The 18,234-nt window shown below is 38.3% G+C and overlaps 1 protein-coding gene across 7 annotated transcripts in view; it reads right to left on the bottom strand.

The window, feature by feature from the left end:
- The window catches only part of LOC134360220 (rho GTPase-activating protein 44-like), a 297,116-nt gene that overhangs the window by 34,295 nt on the left and 244,587 nt on the right, over nt 1-18,234 (bottom strand). For all 7 annotated transcript variants that reach the window (XM_063074294.1, XM_063074295.1, XM_063074293.1 and 4 more), the window contains exons 9-15: nt 16,406-16,487; nt 14,676-14,803; nt 13,396-13,507; nt 9,564-9,645; nt 8,222-8,302; nt 7,064-7,177; nt 3,216-3,307 (exon numbers count right to left, since the gene is read on the bottom strand). In XM_063074294.1, coding sequence (XP_062930364.1) covers nt 3,216-3,307; nt 7,064-7,177; nt 8,222-8,302; nt 9,564-9,645; nt 13,396-13,507; nt 14,676-14,803; nt 16,406-16,487 — 691 coding nt within the window. The remainder of the gene's footprint in view (nt 1-3,215; nt 3,308-7,063; nt 7,178-8,221; nt 8,303-9,563; nt 9,646-13,395; nt 13,508-14,675; nt 14,804-16,405; nt 16,488-18,234) is intronic.

Raw genomic sequence — 18,234 nt, 5'->3', positions numbered from 1 at the left:
ATGTGGATTATAGACAATGAGCAAAAGATGGGGAAGGGGGAGTGGAAGTAAAGGGGTTTATTTTTGAAACAGACTGTTACCTTTAGAGCTTACTAACAGCAAGGATAGTGGAAATGAAGTTTTGGGTCCTTCAAAAGGGATTTAGGTTGGCACCAGAGAAAATTAAAGGCAGGGCAGCAGGGGAGTGATAAGGTTGGGTTATTCTACAAAAAGCCAGTGTGTACTCAGGCCAATGGTGTCCTTACGCGACAAAGATTTTAAGATCTAAAATAGCTGAGGTAGGATTTCAGCTCACATTTGCTGCAATTTTTAATATCATATTCTGGAAATGTAACCACTATGCTCTCAAATCCCTTAACTGACTTTGGCTTTAATACAGCCCTGCACTTTCAATTTTGGCACAATAGTTTACTTTGTTTCTAGTTAAAGAAAAATAATGTTATAGAAAGATATAATATATTTTGATTCTGAAATTATTGCATGATGTGATGTGTAAGGTGTATGGATGGTTGATACTCATACTTCTATCTTGTTTTGCAGTAATGAATTCACCATAGCTTCTTATATTGTGATATGCAGTATATTAATTTTTAAAAGGCAACTGTACCATATTCAATTTGAGATATTTAATTAATATATTTTTGTTGTCCTTATATTCAGGAAAAATGTGCTATGAGTTGTCTACAGGCCCCCAAGCAGTAGCCTGGATATAGGGTGCAAGTTGAATCAAGAGTTAAAATTGGCATGTCGCAAAGGTAATGCTACGGTTGTTATGGGGGATTTCAACATGTGGGTAGACTGCAGGAATCAGGTTGGTACTGGACCCCAAGAAAGGGAGTTTGTGGAGTGCCTCCGAGATGGATTCTTAGAGCAGCTTGTACTGGAACCTACCAGGGAGAAGGCAATTCTGGATTTAGTGTTCTGTAATGAACCAAATTTGATAAGGGACCTCGAGGTAAAGCAACCATTAGGAGGTAGTGACCATAATATGATAAGTTTTAAACTACAATTTGAGAGGGAGAAGGGAAAATCGGAAGTGTCAGTATTGCAGTTGAACAAAGGGGACTATGGAGGCATGAGGGAGGAGCTGGCCAAAGTTGACTGGAAAGATACCCTAGCAGGGATGGCAGTGGAACAACAATGGCAGGTATTTCTGGGAATAATACAGAAGGTGCAGGATCAGTTCATTCCAAAGAGGAAGAAAGATTCTAAGGGGAGTAAGGGGCGACCATGGCTGACAAGGGAAGACAAGGATAGTATGAAAATAAAAGAGAAGAAGTATAACATAGCAAAGATGAGCAGGAAGCCAGAGGACTGGGAAACTTTTAAAGAGCAAGACAGGATAACTAAAAAGGCAATACGGGGAGAAAAGATGAAATACAAGGCAGCCTAGCCAAGAATTTGTTTGGCTATAAGTTAAGTGTGTACGTGACAGGGGGCATTGTGATGTACAGATCATTGTTCATTGTGTAACTAATGCAAGGTTGATATACTGTGTGGCTTTGAGTACAGCAGTTGCTAAGTGGAGCAACTAACTTCTAGAACAGATAACAGCTAAAGAATAGCCTGAAAACCTGTATAAAAATAAATTTTGTAAGCTGTAAATTAGAAGTCACCTGCCACCCATTGAAGAGTGGAGGTCTTCTCCTTGCAAGTAATAAACATGCTTTTGAACAGATCCACTCTGTGTTTTTCCTTGGTTCTTTGTTATAAGACCTAGCAAAAGGGTACACGACAGATGAACAACTGAAGGTAAAAGGAAGTGATCTGGGAACAGAGTGAATAAATGGAATTAGAAATATCTGCTGCACTGAGAGGTAACAAGTTACCATTTGGAGAATTATGCAAAATGTTAATGGAGTAAAAATATGTTCTCAGTAAAAGACTGGAATCTTCTTGAAGCACACTGTGAATGGTAGTCCATTAGCATGCACCAAAGCTTATCTTTGTAAATGATACGCCTTGGTGCATGTTAGTGGACTAATGTTCACTAATACCAAATGGACCAGTGTTCATGAATATGAACACGAGTCTCTGCATAGCAGAATTCCAAGGCTATTGTCTTTTAACCTGAAACCTTCGACTTTAATACCAGTAGGAAATCACTACTTGTGGCTAAGACTTTCAGTCAGTGCTAAATAGGCATCATTTATGAATTGTTATCAAAATGAAAATTTCTCTTTCCATGAGGTATTGTTTCCCTTCCAGCAGAGTGTGAACAGGTTTTCATCACTTTAATTACACGGCTTTTGAATTTGGGCCCCAGAAGTACAAGAACAGAGTGCTCTCCCACTATATTTTTGAGGCAAATTTTTTGCTTACTGAGTAACAGTGGGGTAGATCTCCTGGGTGAAAATAGAGACACCAGTGCCTCAGAAACAACGAGGTGCACATACAGACATTGTCATGGGTAGTGTGCTTAATGATATCCATCCATGGCAGTTGGAGGAACCAAATGAATCAGGTGTTAGGTCAGTTTTAATTGAAGGAGGCAGGTTGACAAGACACCTCAATCAGAATCAGGTTTATTATCACCGGCATGCGATGTGAAATTTGTTAACTTAGCAGCAGCAGTTCAATGCCGTACATAATCTAGCAGAGAAAAAAATTATAAATAAAATCAAAATAATAATATAATAAATACACAGTTACGTATATTGAATAAATTTTTTAAAAACATGCAAAAACAGAAATACTGCATATTAAAGAAGTGTGGTCATGTCCAAAGATTCAATGTCCATTTAGGAATCGGATGGCAGAGGGGAAGAAGCTGTTCCTGAATTGTTGTGTGTGTGCCTTCAGGCTTCTGTACTTCCTACCCGATGGTAACAGTGAGAAAAGGGCATGCCCTGGGTACAAATATGGTTTAATCTACTAGTCAAATGGGACACTTTTTGTGGGGCTGAACAGAGGTGCAAAGCTATTATATCCTTCTCACAGTTGTGAACATGCTCTCACCAAACCTTTGTTTTTCTAGGTCTGGAGTCAGACCAAATTGCCTGGTATCAAAACAGCTCATATCTGCCAGGCTGCCTTAGACGACTTGTTTTCAACCTAAAAAAAACAGCAGCAATATTTCATGTGGCCAAGCTCTCAAAGTAAGATGGTTCACTGACTGGTGCCATTGGCACTTTTCACGAGCTGGTTGCCCAATAACCATCTGAGGGAGACTTTATCCCAATACATTGAAAAACACAATATAGTTCAGCCTTTACCTCCTGGGAAGAACCAATCAGCATGTTGAATTATTGGTTCAATAATCCCCACAATTTGTATGGAAACTGTTGTCATCAATTCAGTCATGGACCTATAAATGAAAATGAATTGACCAAGTTGAATTTCAGTAGAAGAATTTTCAAAAAATAACTAGCACATGACAACAATTATTCAAAGTTAGGCAATCCTCCATTTCTTCATCTAAATGCACCATCAGATGACATATTGGTCCATTGAAGACGATCATCATGTTCAGCTAACAATCTTTGGTTATATTCCAGGTAATCACAATGGAGATATTAGAATTTGCCTCAGCTTCTAAGCTAAATAGAAGTAAAGTTTAATTGGTTCCACAGTCACATCACCTTTACATTCTCTCCATACAAAACTTGAGGCCAGATAGTTTGGTATTGAAGAGTGAACTGTGTGCTCAGAAGTAGACCTCTGATTGAATTACTGACTTCAGGAAATACTGAAGCATCTTCCAATAATCTGGTAGTAACTTTACACAGGATAAGTCAACCTTTCACCTCACATGTCAAGGCTGTTTTAAGTTTGGAAGCAGTGGTACCTTTTTATTCTCTGAGAAGAATGGAGTGTGTTTGGGAGGGAGTGTTTTAAGAAAGGAAAGAAAATACATGTAAAAAAGAAACTGAAAATAAATTGTATTGCTTACAGTATCGAGAAATGCTTCTTGCAAGGTGCTATGATTTTGGTCCTAATTTTTCACATAGGAATGGAGTTCTGAAACAGGTCTTCTAACCCTCCAATTCCACACTGTTCATCGAACACCCATTTACATTAATTCTATTTTATTCTCCCAAAGAAAAAATCTCAGATTTTACCTCAAATGTACACACTTGGGGCAATTTACTGAGGCAAATTAACCTACCAACCCTCACTTCTCTGGGATAGGAGTGAAAACTGGAACACACAGAGGAAAGCTACATGATCACAGTGACTGTGCAAATTCCACACAGGCAACAGTGGAGGTCAGGAGTAAACCAGCATTGCTGGATTTGTAAGGCTATAACTCTATTAGCTGTCCCACTGTGTTATTCCAGAACATACAGTATGCTCATAATTTATTAGTGTGTTTGGGAAAATATGAGATTCTGAATTACTAGCTGTTTAAAATGTTTAAAGACAATTCTTTATTTTTATAAAGTTAAGCTTCCATTATAATGGCCTCTGTTTTCAATGCAGTGCCAAATGATTTGGAGGCTGGATTGGCAATTGCTCTCCATGGAAGGACTGGGTTCAAGTGGCCACTCTTCTTGATGCCAGCGGAAGAATTTTTTGAAATTCTATGATTTATGTGATTATTGGTGTGGACTGTAGTTTATATTGGTCTCCTTCAGTTTTCTGTGTTTTCTATCCTGTTGCCGATTGGCGGATTGGGGGCTTGACGTCCTTGAGGGCGATATGTTAGTTTTTTGTGTCAGGGAGATTTGGGTTCTAATGTTCTTGCTGGTACTTTTCTGTGTGGGGATCTCCTAGTTTTTTGTGTGCAAGAGAGGGGTTGGGAGTTTGATATTATTGTCACTGTTTTTATTCCCCTTGTGGGCATTATATTAGTTTTTATCAGAAGGAGAGGTTGTGGGGGGTGGGCTTTGTCTGTGTTTGGGAGCTATTGCTTCTTTTTCTTTTCTGTGTGGGAAGGGGGTGTTGATATCTTCTCTTTCAATGACTTCCATAGTTTTCTGTATTTTATGGCTATCTAGAGAAGATGAATCTCAGAGTTGTATTCTGCATATATACTTTGATAATCTTTGAACCTTTGACCTTGAAGAAGTCTATGGCTCTATGCCAAGAATTTATCCTCTTCTGACGTTATCAAGTAGGCAACAATATTGAACAAACCACAAAAATAGTAGAAACTGATTCTATTTAATGTTTTAATGGTATATTACTGTTGGTAAAACAAAGATTGGGACTAATCTGGAGACTGAAACATAATAACTTGCATCATACACCGGGGTGCTCTCTATGGTTACCCAATGAGGTAACCATAGCCCTTGGCCAGGATCAGATGTTGTCAGGTGGTGCCTAACCTTCATAGAATGTTTTGACCCTTATCCACGACACTCTCCAGTTGGCGGGTCAGCAGTGGTGGCCAAGTCACTGCCCATCTGCTTCTGACTTCCAGCTCAACTCCTCTCTCCTGCTCCATATCCAGCAAGAGGCTCTTTCTCCTTCCTCCCCCATCCAGCAAACTGCTTGATTCTTGCTCTTTCCATCAAGGTCCAGCGCAGACAGTGACCTCCTTGCCAACCTTGCTGGGAACTCTCAACGGCTGATCTCCACGGGAAATAGCCACGTCTGCCATCCTTTGTCCGTGCACTCCTGGACTAAGGACTGGCACTTCAAGGTCTTCCTCTCACGAGCCTCCTCACATCCTTCCTCCCGCGGTGCTGTGAGCTCCACCAGGATGATTTTCTTGTCTTTGGTGGACCACAATACGATGTCTAGTCGAAGTGTGCTTTGCACCACATCAGGGAACTCCCCACATTGACCCTCATCCCCCATGATCTGGCCATTTGCAGCAGATTAGATTAAGACCTCTTTAATATGATTGGTGTGGCCAATTTCTCCTTGATGAAAATGACTGCTCTTTTGCCTCTCTGCCAGCTGGTCTCTTTTTACACAGCTCCCACTCCAGTGTTTCAGCAAGGGACAGCAAGACACATGTAAAACAACTTTAACACAAGGATGATACAGCCATCTATACCGTCCTTGTGTTAAAGCTGTTTTGCATCCTTACATTGTGTGTACCAGTGACCCCGCTGACCACAAAGCTTGCAGTTGGAGTCCTCTCTCAGCCCCCATGTGTGCAGCTGTGATGGTGCGGGAGGAGAGAAATGAGGAAGGCTCCAGTCTCCAAAGCTCTGCCTGTGATCTTGCGCTTGGGAGATGGTATTTCACCCAGGCACCCTGCGACCCCAACTCCAACTCCACTGCTTTCGTTACCCGCCTTTCATCTTCATGGTTCTGTACCTCTGCCTGGACCATGTCACGCTTCTCCCTTGCACTTGCAGTCCCCCAGTGTTGGAGTGATGCTGAGCTGAGGCCTTGCCGTCCCAGGCATGGGTTGCCAATAATGTCTCTCAATTGCAGGGAGCTCACTGCCTGGTCCATGGCCAAGTTGGCGGCTCACTTTCAGCCCGATCTTGTTGTGACCCCTGCTTGGTTTATTAGCTTGTCATCGGAACCCCTCAGTGTTAACACAAATCTACACTTTGCCACCTTGAATTCCTCCACTACCGATGACAACTGGAGCCGTAGCTGGCCCGAACTTATGTACAGCCCCACTAAAGAAAACCTTGGGGGGGGGGAATCCCCAGCCATGTCCATGGGTGCTTGTTGACTTTCCTCTCAATGCCTTCTTCAGTGGTCATGGAGAGCTCGCACACCATGAAAAGCCAGAGCAGCATGGGTAGAAGACCACGTTGGTACAGCAATGTCTTAAATTTACCAGTAAAATTATTTCTAGCTATTTTTAAAATTATTGTATTGTTAAATATTACATGAGGGAATGACAAGTTACACACAAAGTTATCTGTATATGGGTCCAGGGACATCGATTAGGTGTAATTATCTCCGTATGGCATTGAAAACTGCATAAAATTTTGACATAAATATTTAGGTTTGATTACATCTAGAAAGATAACAAACTGTGGAAGAACACAATATTATGAAAAGCATTGCCTGTGTTTCTGCATTGAATTGCAGAGGGATCAAATGAGAGAAGTTCCTGACTGTTGTGCTAACTTGTGATGGTGAGATGGTTACATTGTTATCGTAAAATCAAATTCTTGGCCAGTATCTTAAGGCAAAGAAGTCTTACCCTTCATTGGCTGTCCAGAGTAGATTGGGCCCCAGGACTATTGCCATGTTACCAGGGGTCATTTTGTTGGCATCTTGGTATTCTGTTAGTTTGGCTAGGAATTTTATCAAGTATCTGCAGTAAACATACATTGCATTGAGTAAAGTAGCTTATTTTCAAAAATCAAGAAAGCTGATGTCAGAATGTTTAGCAATAAGATTAAAAACATTCACAGTGTTTTTATCTCAGTAGAGCGAGATTATAACTGAATCTTTAACATCAAAAAATATCTTAAGCTGGGTGGTTGATGGTGACTGATTCACTAATATATAAACTTCATGATGAAAAGGTGGAGTATGGGGGGTCAAAGAAATGGACTTTCTCTTTGGTCTTAGAGGAGAAGAGAGGCAAAGAGGCTAAAATAATGAATTTCAGAGCATGGAGCCTAGATGGCTAGAAGTATGGTGGATCAAAGCAAGCGGGATTCTACAAAAGGTAGGAGTATTGGTTGGGGAACTGAACAGGGTGTAAGCCGGAGAGCTGAACAGCTGGAAGTGCTGTAGGGAAGGCTGAGGAAATGAAGGAATTTAATGGAACGTGAACTTTAGAGGAATTAAATGGCATACGGGTTTCAGAATTTTCATATGAGAGACTGGCTAGGTAAGTGTTGGAATTGTTAAGATGATACAGGTATCTTTAATCTCAAAGAAATGTTTTTTTAAGAGCTCTATTAGTAGTCAGTCTGTTGTACAAGAGTTTGTCTCTGACATGCATTAGATTTTCTTAAAAGAAGAATTTTCAAGTTCAATAGTATTGAATATTTATAGATTAATACTAAATTAGAGGTTAAAAGATTATGCAAAATACCCTCAATCTCCTCTAATTTATAATGCAAAAATAAAGTACACAAATAACTGTGAGTACAGAATAAGAATTGCTAGATTATGTTGCAATATCCTCTGTAGACTGTAATCCATTCCATAAAGCTACACTGACAAAAATCAACTAATAAATTCCGGCTTTTTTTTTAAAGACTCCTGGGCAGACTTACTTTACTCATTATGTAGCACTGTTTGGTAATCCACACTAACATAATTATTCCTTTCTCACAACTGCACTAATAACAAACTAAATAGAGGACAATTGTTTAATTACACACAATGAGGTACTTAAATTTACCTGAAATTGTTGTAATTAGCCTTGGGTAGCTTCTCACATGCATTCCATAATGCCTGAAGCCGCTTGTCTTGGTCCTGAATACTGATAGTTTCAAACAGAGCAACAAAATCATATATACTATATATTTTTCAGATTTCTGATATCTAGTTCAAAAATATGAAATTATTTTAATGATAAACATGAATAAATATGCTTCTCTGGAAATAATAAAAAGAAGTCTTACCAAAAATACTTGATTAGTTAGTCCATTATCTAGCTCCAAATATATATGAACTGTCATATAATTTGTCTAATTTGATTTTCAGATATAACCATAACTGTGGGCTGAAATTCTGAGTTGTTACACTCAAAGTTAATTTTCTTTCTGTTTTAGACTTCTTTTTTGAGAACCTTGCGCACAAACTACACATTATGGACTGACTCGGCGCTAACATATCTCCTATGCTTTGCTTCAGCTAACTGCAGACTGGAAAGTTGAGGAAGGGAAGTTTTACAGATCAACTCTCAATGAAAACTTCTTCAGTTCTCAGTGCATTAGTGCTGTGCAATCAATTTCCATTTCTCCACTTGCCAGCAAACAAAAAACTACCAACTGTATTCATAAACATCCAATTTATTCGTTCCCCAGCGTTATAGCTGGGCAAGGAAGGCCAGATATGGTCCTTTCCTCTCCATGTTGGAAAATGGCTACTTTATGCTCAGTACAAATGCTTACAATTCACCTGCTATGGGGACATTCTAAGAAGATTAGGGGCATAGACATCAATAAAAAAACATAATTCAAAATTTTTGCATTGCTCTAGACTTTCAGCATCTGGAAAACCTTTTCTGTGTATATAATTCAAAAGATTTGTTCAAACCTATTCTATTTTTCTGTCCAGAGGATAGTTCAATATTTTATCATTGAGTTTCTCTCACAATTACATTTCTCAGAATAAAACAGCACACAATAAGTTTTTAGCCCCTAATTATTCAAATCTGGTTTGTTGCCCTCCAGAAACATAGACATTTTCTTATGTTGAATGTTTGAGCAAAACCAATGCTTTTCTATATAAATGCAAACTCAAGATATTGTTATGCAACTTTTTTTTGAATTAATTAAATGCTTACAATGAAAGTTAATTCCAGATGTCTAGTCATCTGAGGAAAAAAACTAATTATTGCACACCATACAAAATATCAAAATAATAATGCATTTAGCTAATTTCTATATGAAATTAAAAGCATCAGCTGATAAATTTCCCTCTTGAGAAGTTATATCAGAATTGTAACAAACCGAAGGCCTTCTAAGCCATTCATAGCAACATATGAAACTGAAAGAATTGATAAAAATAATACCTACTTTGATGCTTGTATCCATTCGTCATACAATTCTAATGTCATCAAAGGTTCTGGTAATTCTCGAAGATATGATTTAAGAGCTCCTTACAAATAGAAAACAGTTTTGTTTTCATTTCACTATCATAACAACAGGATTATTGTAAATGCTGTCCATCTCTCCTGAATGTAACAAATTATTTTCTTCATTATGGTAAAAATCACAGTACATAAAAATATCTTTTTAAACGAAGATTTCATTCTTCCTTTTTATGGCACGGGTGTTCCTCTACAACTCTCTCCAGGCTTGATGCACTATCAGTTACTCCAAAAGACTGGAAGTAGAATAAATACTAAAAGGCTTTTATTAACAGTAAAATGGGTCCTCGTCCATGCTGAGTATCTGCCCCGGACTGAGAGGAGGAGCCATGGCCCAATCGCCCTTATTCAGGGGTCTGTGGGAGGAGCCACAGGAGCAGTCAGCAGAGGGGCATGTCCAGACAGGTAACCCAGTTACAACATATATATATTTTTTTTTCCCCAAAAGGCTGTGAATATGATGGCAAGGAATATGACTTCATGACTTTTACCTTGAAACTACACTGCACTACATGGAATGCTCACAAATGTGGCCATTCCTAATATCACAATAATTTTTCATGGTATCAATGAAAGGCATGATTTGGCTGAACTGGCTAATTGGATCTCAATATGAAGCATCCTCTTGATGCTCAAAGTTCTCACTCTTTGATCTTGAACTGATGAATTTAAGCTTTGGGTTCTGGGCACCAAATTGTCTTAACACTAATTAGTCATTCGGGCAATTCTATTTGTTAGTTGAGTGCTTCTCGACTTGAGGGAGTTATTGCTTGGCACCCTAGCTTCCAAGGGTACAGAAAAGAGGTCACTGGTGTTGCAGTTAATCTGAATCAGGGCAACAACTGATAAGAGTCCTGTATTTAGTAGGTGGGTCCAAATAAAAGTCTCTTAGACCACAGAAAATCTGGAATTACACAATTAATTCAGGAGTATTCATATTCTGTGGGAAACAAAATAAAAAATGCCAAGAATATGACTGAGCAGGCTGTCTGAGCCTGTGAACTTCTATTTTTTGGCAGATAGGGTTTAGCTTGATGAAAGCCATATGCTGTGCATGGTCTTGACTGCTGCATTTACAGAATGCACAGACTAGCCTTAAACCTCCAAAACTGAGAGGCATCATTTAAAAATACCTTCCGTTCTAGCAGCGTTTCAGAGTTTAAGGACATCTGCAAGAATAAAATTAGCATTAATTGGAGAGGAACTGTCATGTAGACAATGAGTAGATAAGGAGAGGCACCAAAGATTGGACAGACTTTTTTTATCATAAGGATTTTGGCCAAGGCCTAACAAAGTGCACGTACCAATAACATTAACACATGCAATGAAGATCTAAGTCATGTTGATTGCAAAAATGCTCACACGATGATTCTATTTTCTACACTTCCTTCCCTGAGGGACTCTTGTAAAGAGTCTGACAAACTATTCTCCATGCCCTAGTTGTTCCCACTATCAATTTTGTTTTGCATACAGTAGTACAAACAAGAGTAAAAGCTGCACAGATCTCAGTGAGAGTACAGCGTTGGATAAAAACATATGAAACGAAAGTTAACAGCAAAGAAGAAATGCTTGCTGCTGGCCTCAAACAGAGAAAACAACAAAGATCAAGTGAATTTTATGATGTGAATTTCCCTTTTCCACTGTCAATTATTAAGGATCGCTGCCATTCAGTCATCAAGTTGGCTAAGTAGCCAAACATACTGAATGATTTTTTTCATGCAGCTGTGACGAGAATACACATAGATTAAGATGTTAGCTGTCCTGTGCTGGCACCAGTGGGATCAGCAGTTGGTCTGCCACCTGTCTTCAGGAGAAAGAGAGATAAGGAAAACAAAGGAGCAGCATTTGGAGATGCTAATGAAGGGACGGGAGAGTTTAACGGAAGGAGAGCTGTCAAGATCGGCTCCCCCTTTGAACCCTGAACTGTTTGAAGTGATGGACAGGTGATACCCCAGCAGGGGGATAAAAAGGGACAGGTTCGCTAAGGCAAGACACACACGACACCCCGAGGTAACGAGATCCTGGAAGCGGTGCGCCTCCCACAAGTCGGTGGGAAGTTTTGGAAGGATGGTCGCGAGACCAAGCCATAGACGCACAGGGTGGAAAAGCACAATCAGCGGGAACCTGGTGTGTGTCCGCCCTTGCCTGGGTGCCAGGTTCACCACAGAGAAACGGTCGTATCTGGAAACGGAGGGGTCATGGTCGGTGACCTCAGAAGACATCACAAAGGGCTCGCTCGAAAGCTGACTGCGAAGAATATCGAAGGTCTGTGTGGAAGCCGTTTGAATATTCATTCGTTTTGCTCTCTCTCTCCTTTCCCCACACTGTCCATCTCCCACGGCAGCGATTACTGCGAACTGAACTGAACTTTGCGTCACTTTGAAACTGGTCATTTGCCCCTAGACAACGATAGAGCTTGATTGATCCTGTTATCTGAATTCTGTGTACATGTATGTTTATCATTGCTGAACTGTTGCATTCATTATCCTTTTGATTAGAGTACTGTGTTGCTTGTTTCTTTAATAAAACTTTCTTAGTTCTAGTAATCCAGACTCCAACTGAGTGATCCATTTCTGCTGGTTTGGCAACCCAGTTACGGGGTATGTAACACAGCAAACCAAGAAGATATTTTTAATTCACATTCTTAACAAGCTGTATATAAACTGGGACTTAAACATGTAATTAAAACTGAAGTAGAAATATCCTAAATATTTTTCTAAAGCAACTTTGATGTATTTGGAGATATTCATTTCAGGAAAACACAATTTATATACATAAAGTCAGATTTTTGAGTCAGATAGACTTTTGAGCTGTGATTATTTACCAAAAGGGGGCACAATCTAGTTTTAAAGGGAACATATTCAGTGCGTTTTACAGAAATACTTTTGTGTAAATACTTTAAGATGAAAATATTGTGACTTCAATGTACCAAATTTAAAAAAGCAGAATTTGGAATATGCACACTTTTATTTTAAGGTATTTATACTTCTGTCTCTTAATTTCATGTTAATTCAAGTTATTCCCCTTAATTTTATTGGTGTAGGCTACAAACAGCAGGGTCTTTGAAGGATATTTGACTTAGGATTTCCACATTACACTAGGTAGGGTACAAATCCCTGAACTGCAGTCAGTTTCATTAACAGCTGTTGACTGTATTATTAAGGCCATGAACTCATGTCCGACCAGAGGGGCAAAAATTATAACTATGCTCTAGATAGTTAATGTAATAAAGTAGGTTATTACTATATAAGGCTTATTGAGGGCTAAATAATTTTCAGAAAGATCCCCATTAGAAAGGAAATATATCATGGATTAATTTGCAACATATAATAAAGGATTGAAACAACATAACAAAATAAAACATCATTTTACAAAGAGAAAACTGTACATTAAAATCTGGTGTATATTGCGTATCAGGTATCACTGCAGTGTTTTATATACTCTATTATATTGACAAACTAAAAGATGTAAAGCAACTGGTATTTTATCTGTAAATTGAGTATGATAAAACAACTGAATTATACGGTTGACACCTACAATCTTCAGATCATAGAGCTTTGATTCGCTCCTTGTTTTATAACCTGCTACAGCACTGGCCTGACAATAATCTCATTCAAATTAGAAAATTTTCTCTTATTACATTAAGTGGTCAGATTAACTACATAATCAAGATTATGCTGATATACAAATGATGGTGATTTTCACTTAAAAGACCCAATATTTAATTGCACCACACCAATTACCACTGAGTGACATACCTGCTACAGCATGAGGATCCACAGAATACTCTTGCACGTCCAACACACCACAGTCAAGTGAAGCCTTTAGCTTCTTCAGTTTGGAGGCTGAAGCAGCTACCCTGAAAAGGCCCTGGGGAGAAAAAGCTCTTATCAAAATCACTGGCAACTCATTAGGTTTACACAGAACCACAGAGGGACAATTCCATTATCAATACTTTAAAAAATGCTACTTCTGGCAATAATTTGTCAGTCCTTTTAGATTAAATGAGCAGCACTTGGATGTGCCTAAACCTCACAGCAGAAGCACATCTGGAGAATAACTTTTGGGAGCTGAGTGATCATAATATACATAGGTAGGTAGGTCTCCAGTTGTTTATTTTAAGGGGACAACTTAAAGATGTTATTTGCCATACATGAAGAGATTGGTTTGATCATTCAAAAATGTGGTAATGTAATTAATAATCAATTAATATCACAATGTGCAACACACCTCAGATATTGACAGAATTGTTTGTTCTTTATCTGTAGATAATTCTGCAGCGTAGGATTGGCACAATGCAGTTACCCAAGATGATTGAAACGGTGTTTTAGCCTGAAATGTTAACTGTATTTCTTCCTCTACAGTTGTAGTATATATCCAGCATTTCCCTTGAGTGGAAAATCCTACAAAAGGTAGTGGATTCGTCCCAGTACATCACGGGCAAAGTCCTCCCAACCACTGAGCACGTCTACAAAAAATGTTGCCGTAGAAAATCAGCATCTATCGTCAAAGATCCTCACCACCCAGGCCATGCTCTTTTCTCACTGCTACCATCAGGTGGAACGTAGCGGAGCCTCAGGACTTGCATCAGCAGGTTCAAGAACAGTTACCACCCCTCAATCATCAAGCTCTTGAACAAAAGAGGATAACTACACTCATTCTATTTCTGGTGTTCCCTCAGCTGATGGTTTCACTTTAAGGACTCTTGTTATTTCGTACTCGTTACTTTTTGCTATTTATTTATATTTGCATTTGCATACTTAGTTGTTCATTGATCCTGTTTACAGTTACTATTCTATAGATTTGCTAAGTCTGCCCGCAGGAAAAAGAATGTCAGGGTTGTATGTGGTGACATTTATGTACTCTGACAACATATTTTACTTTGGCTTTGAACTATGACTTTTATTTTGGATTTTCAACACTTGCAGTTATTTGGTTTACCAGGGCAGTAACAGGTCAACAAATGCATTCCTAAAGATCTAGAGCACAACATCAATGGTGGCAGATAAAATAAAAACTAAAGAGAGCAGACAGATACCTCTTCCTGCATGCCACACTCCAGTAACATTGTCACACAGGCCTCAACAGGAAATGCTATTTCTCGTCCACTTATTGCAAGATGTTCTTCCAGTGGCTTGCCAAAGGAAGGCTTTTCTATCCAAGCCTCTTTAGTAGGAAATAAAAAAATGAATATTTCCAGACATTAGCAGAAGGTTTTCATAATATTCCTTAATGAATAACTGTTAATAGATTAACAATGCTCTTTAGTTAGCATCTGCTACTGGTGCTTTGAAATTAATATTGATTCTGCTTTGAGCTTTCACATTTTTATTCATAAAATCACAGAGTTATACAGTGTGCAAACAAGTCAGTCAGCCCGACTTGTCCATGGTGACCAAGCTGTCACATTTGTCTGTGTTTTGGTCACATAGCTCTGAATTTTACCATTCTTGTACCTGTCTAAAATATTTAAACATTCTAATTGTACCCACCTTAAAATTCTATGGCACCTCGTTCCATATACCCACCACCACCTGTGGGGAAAGCATTCCCCGCAGGTCCTTTTTATATCTTTCCCCTTGGACCTTAAATCCAAGTCCTCTTTTTACGGACTCCCCTATCCTGGAATAAAGACTGTGATCATCCATCTTAGTTAAGTCGCTCATGGCTTTATGTATCTCTTTATTGTCAATCTTCAGCCTCCTACTCTCCAGTGAAAAATAAGTCCCAGCCTATTCAACCCCCCCTTGTTACTGAGGCCCTCCCTCCAGTCCAGACAACAACCTTGTGAACCATTTCTGGACTTTTCAGATTATTGGCATTCTTCCTACAGTGGAGTGACCAGAACTGTACAATACTCCAAGTGCGGTGTCACCAATGACTTGCATTGTTGCAACAAAACTTCCTATATCCAGTACTCAATGCCCTGAAAAAGGGCAACCATGCTAAACACCTTCCTGCATTCAGATGGGATCCAATTCAATGCTGCAGCTGATTTGAGGAGGTGTATGGATTATTCTTGGTTCTGTTTCACATTATTACGTTGTAAAGCCCAACACCTGAGCTTATAAACAATAGTTTCTTTGTAATATACAGTAAGGTAAACATGTCTATGGTGTATTCAGCCTCAGCTAGTGTCTTTGGTTGTGAAAAAAAAAACAGCCCTTAAAAATGATAGCAAAGTATCTCTATTGTTACATGACCAATACAACTGCTGAATATTGAGAGAATAAGTGAGACCAAAGCTGTGACCATGATTGGAAAAAAACAGTTTCCTCATTCTTGGGTTTAAAAGATCATGATTCCCAAAGAAAGTACTAAGTGGCATTATGATTTGGTGCTGAGCCAATGTTCATGTTCACAAGCTCTAGGAAGGGCCGACATGTTAATTAAGTCAGGCAATTAAGCCTAGGGAAGCTCAATATACCTCTCTTGGGCTTTTGCGTCATCACTATAAAGCAGGACTACAAATTAATTTCCTTAACCTCAGTTTAAATGTGAGCATATTTTACAGAGCCTTGCTTACGTGCTTACTTAACACATTATTATGATCTTCCAGAGGTTCTATTATGCCTAGTAGAGATTGTATTAATGTATGCATTTTTTATTGAGTATTATAAAGTTCATTATTTCATTACAGCTACTATAATTGCTTAATACAAAGTGATTAGAAATGCTTCCAATGTGATTAGAGTAGGGTACAGGCAAAATGCTGCCTCCAATATTGCCTTTATACAGAAAGGCAGAAGCACATTAAAATTTGCTTACCTTGTTGAGCTTTAATCTGAGGCAGTATGCTCTGTAAAAGTACTAATGACTTCCTGTGATACTCTGCTTGCACTTCTATTAGCTGGGGAACACAGAATCCACAATAAATTGAAATACAGACTGAGTTCATCCAATTTCATACCATTTCACTAAGCAAAGTGTCAAGTAGAGAAGAAACGGCTCAAAATAAAAAGGAATAAGAAAGGTGTATTGGCCTTCAAAACCCTACCAAAATGATAATGTTTAGTGTTAAGTGAACAGAATATATATTTTGGTTTTGTGTCTTAAAAGATGACAAAATTAAAGCCTGATTTAGTTAAAATGTTTAAAATAAACAAGGGACTTCATAATGCAGGAAAAGTTACGGAAGTGAGTTTCTCTAGTGGGGCAATCAGGATAAGAGCATAATCGTAAGATTACAACTGAGCTAATTAGGTTTGGAATCAGGAAGTACTTATTCATACAAGGGTATTAGAAGTCTTTCATCCAAACTGCTGTCATTACTGTGTCAATAAACAACTGCAAGATGCTTTTAAGTTCAGATTTTCAAGACATAGTTTGAGAAAAGAGAGTTAAGATGAAAGTCAGCCTTGAACTAACAGGATAGCAGAACAGGCTCCAGGACAATGATCTAAATTTTGGAACAGGGATCTTGTTCCAATTTTTCTTTGAAATGCAAGAAAGAAGTTGTTATTAAAAATAATCAAACATCTCAATAAGATAATAAATTGGGAAGTATTAATTAATGGCCTTACTGAAATGCCTTCTGAAGACTATGTTTCGTCTGAAGAAAGTGTCATAATGTAACATTGGTTTGGCATTCCAATTTTTAAGACAATGAATTATGGAGAAGGCAAAATATCATGTATTCTGTAATTTTACTCCGAAGTTAACTTCCTTTTAAAGATAGTAATATTATTAAATACTTTTGAATAGTAGCTGCTACAGCTGTAAATGAAAAATGTTTAAACATTTAATTAGGATACTTAAGAGAGCTGTAACTGAGTCATGATTGCAGTTCACTGAACAATAAGTTAAATTCAAAATATTAAAAATCCAAAATAGCTGATTTTAGTCCCCATGTTCTAGCATTACAATTTGTTTTCATGGCTTGGCATCATCAATGTTCCTGCAAATGGACTGCACACCTTAACCACCAAATGTTACCTCATGTCTGTTAACATAAAATGTCTTCTGGTACTTGAGTGATGAAACTGTGTATTGTGTGAACATTGTATGGTATGCTTATAGGTGCGTCAATATGCAATTCACTATATTTTTGCAGGAAATCTGTTGGTTATTGTCTTAAACAAAGCCAATTATAAACCACGTTGCCATGTGTTAGTTAATGAACAAAGTAAATAGAAATATTTCAAAATTATATTCTCCTGTAACATAAATAATAAAACAGAACATGTTATACCTTGAACAGGCTAAATGCACTTTTCTGATCAGCAGTTCCATTGTAAGTGTTAGGAAATTACCTAAAATGTGTAACTCTCACTTTCTGGATGACTTTTTTGCCATTCTTCTGCAGACCAACATGTCCATCCCTGAATGGACTAGCCAGTAAACTTCCTATCTGAGAATTTACCATCACACTTCAGTTAAACTTGCTATTACATCTCATAGAAATGAAGATTAGACATCTCCCTATTGAGTCTTCAGGAAATAAATGACATGCACAGTCAGTACTGGAATGCCATCAACAACCTCCAATACCTCAACCTAAAAAGGTATGCCGAAAGCACCATTTTGGACATATATTTCCACACACTATTTAACTATTTATTTTAAATTCACAGCACCATCCTATTCAAAACCATACC

This window comes from Mobula hypostoma, chromosome 22, assembly GCF_963921235.1.
Source record: "Mobula hypostoma chromosome 22, sMobHyp1.1, whole genome shotgun sequence".
Lineage (NCBI taxonomy): Eukaryota > Metazoa > Chordata > Chondrichthyes > Myliobatiformes > Myliobatidae > Mobula > Mobula hypostoma.
This window is presented reverse-complemented; position numbering and strand designations above follow the sequence as displayed.